The sequence below is a fragment of the Orycteropus afer genome, unplaced genomic scaffold (assembly GCF_000298275.1).
Source record: "Orycteropus afer afer isolate SDZICR_OR568_19922 unplaced genomic scaffold, OryAfe1.0 scaffold00275, whole genome shotgun sequence".
Classification (NCBI taxonomy): Eukaryota; Metazoa; Chordata; class Mammalia; order Tubulidentata; family Orycteropodidae; genus Orycteropus; species Orycteropus afer.
Genome location: NW_006921862.1, coordinates 2,604,352 through 2,606,612, shown reverse-complemented (window position 1 = coordinate 2,606,612; position 2,261 = coordinate 2,604,352). Strand labels below are relative to the sequence as shown.

General features: G+C 36.0%; 1 protein-coding gene across 1 annotated transcript in view; it reads right to left on the bottom strand.

Moving 5' to 3' along the window:
• Positions 1-2,010: 2,010 nt before the first annotated feature.
• PLCXD3 (phosphatidylinositol specific phospholipase C X domain containing 3) overlaps positions 2,011-2,261 on the bottom strand; it is a 308,568-nt gene continuing 308,317 nt past the window's right edge. The window contains exon 3 of the mRNA XM_007950524.1: positions 2,011-2,164. Coding sequence (XP_007948715.1) covers positions 2,011-2,164 — 154 coding nt within the window. The remainder of the gene's footprint in view (positions 2,165-2,261) is intronic.

Below are 2,261 nucleotides of genomic sequence, written 5' to 3'. Positions count from 1 at the left end.
AATCAGCTACTCTACTTTCAAAGATCATATCACTCCTTTACTCACATTTTTAAGAGTTGCAATCTTAAAATTTAACAAATGTTATCAATGTGTTCATTTAAAAAGAATTACCACTGAATCTCTATCAGTCTGTGTGTGTTTCTGAGTATTTGTAGATCTCTGTCTGCACAGGAATGGGTATATTTTGGTCTATTGTGTGTGGTGAAACATAAACACACAGCTGATATGTTCATAAGCATGCTACTTGGTCTATCTCATGTACCTATACATCTCTCATCATCAAACATTACCTTCAGTACAAAATTTTTCTGTTCCTTGGAGTTGCCAATAAACACTGCTTTATGATAATGAGTATTTGTAATCAGAAATCAACTCCCTTACCTAGGATAAAGGATTAAAACCAATGTTTAATAGTTAAATCAATTAAAAGCTGATGGCATGCTATTTCTCTATGGTTCCATTTTGCTTGGACTGTATTGTTGAGGTGAATTGATTTTTAACATGAAGATAAAATAGAACATAATTTTAAGATTTGCAGAAAATGTTATACATTTTCGTCAAACTCCTCACAATAGTCCTATGGGGAACATATGCAAGGGTCATTGTGCTCTTTTGTAGATTATTTTAGAGCTGTCAAATTCACAAGAACACCAATGAGGAAGCAATGCTTAAAGTTGCTTTATCATTTTTTTCCCCTGTAAATCTGGACTGTCAAATGTTAGGCCCCAGAAACTTCCTGTCAAATTTTTGCCTCTGCCTCAATCCCACCCCTAGGTAGGATGGGCTCAGAAGTCATCGATGAGTCACTACCAGTCTTCACCAAGGCCACCCAGATCACAGGTATTTCCAGAAGCCTCTAGAAATGCTCCATAGATCTTTGTGAGAGTTTACATGTTCTTAGAAAAACATTGCTTTAACTCCTTTTTATGTCCTTCCTCCTTTCTCCCTTCAAGGCAAAAACCCAAATGGAAGCTTCTTGGAAAATGTTCCTCAAAATGTGATGATATCCAAAATTACATAGTTTGAAATCCCAATTTAGTAGGAGAGATTGCATATTCTTTCATTTCTATCTTCCTTTGCTTCTTTTATTCTCTCTCTTTTTTTTCTTTTTTAATGAAGATAATTATTAGGAGAGTTTTTGCAAGAGTTCCCTTTAGCATTTTCTGATTTTAACCCACTTGCTTTAATTTATCAAATGCATTTGCATTTGCAGGGCAATATTATTTAAGAGGATCCTCAATCAAAATGGGCATCCACCTCCCCTCTTCCACCATTCATGTTTTTCACCATAGAGTTGGCAATAATAGTTTATCTGAAAAGGTTTTCACTCTGTATTTATAGCTGCCTTAAATAGAAGTACTGTGAAACACCATTCTTTTCATGTAACACAAAAATCAATGATTATGGCCTCCAATATTACAGATGCAGGGAAACTGATTTGATGCATATTTCCTATGACCAAAAGTTGGGGTATGACTGCCCAATTAACAGATGACTGCAGAATATATACTAAGTCCCACAAAGCAAATGAACTTGAGCACAACAAGGTTATATATTTTACAGCAGGCATTCTATTGTTTTGAGTCCCATACAGCATGTGATTAAAGAGAGTGAGCAAAAGAGGGAGTGGAAAGCTGCACTTAGAGAATACGGATGGAAGAGGAGCCCTAGGTTGAAACCAGAAAACATGATCAACTAAATACTCATGAGTTACACATTACAAAGACTAATTTTGAAAACCAAAATTCACTGGTCTTTTTTTACTCCCTAACACTAGAAGAAAGTTTTGCTCACCAAGTGGGAAATTAAATATTTATAGTAAAGCAAGTTATGATGATAGCAACTGGGAAAAAAAAAAAAAAAAAAAAGATTTCCCTTTTTTCCCACCCACTACCAGCCCTAAATCTCTCAGAGACTCAGTGGAATAGGAAGATCAGCATGTTTATAAGATAATATGACTAACACAATGAGTCTTCTCTCTCTTATTCATGAACACTCCTAATGGTACTATCAAGTGTTGGCTTCTCCTTCATCGAAGACATAGTTGAGCTTTATGACAGTGCTGATAAAATCACCCAGTTCTACAAAATCGGCAGTGACAATATTGATGCCACTCTCTCCTGGCTTCTGCGTTCGGACCCACTGCATCATGGCGGGAAGAGCTCTGAGAAGGGAAAGAAAAAGAGAAGTCACAGAGGAAAAGCTATCATTTTTCAAACTCTACAGTGTTTCCATCATAGATACAGAATGAGGGGAAAAAG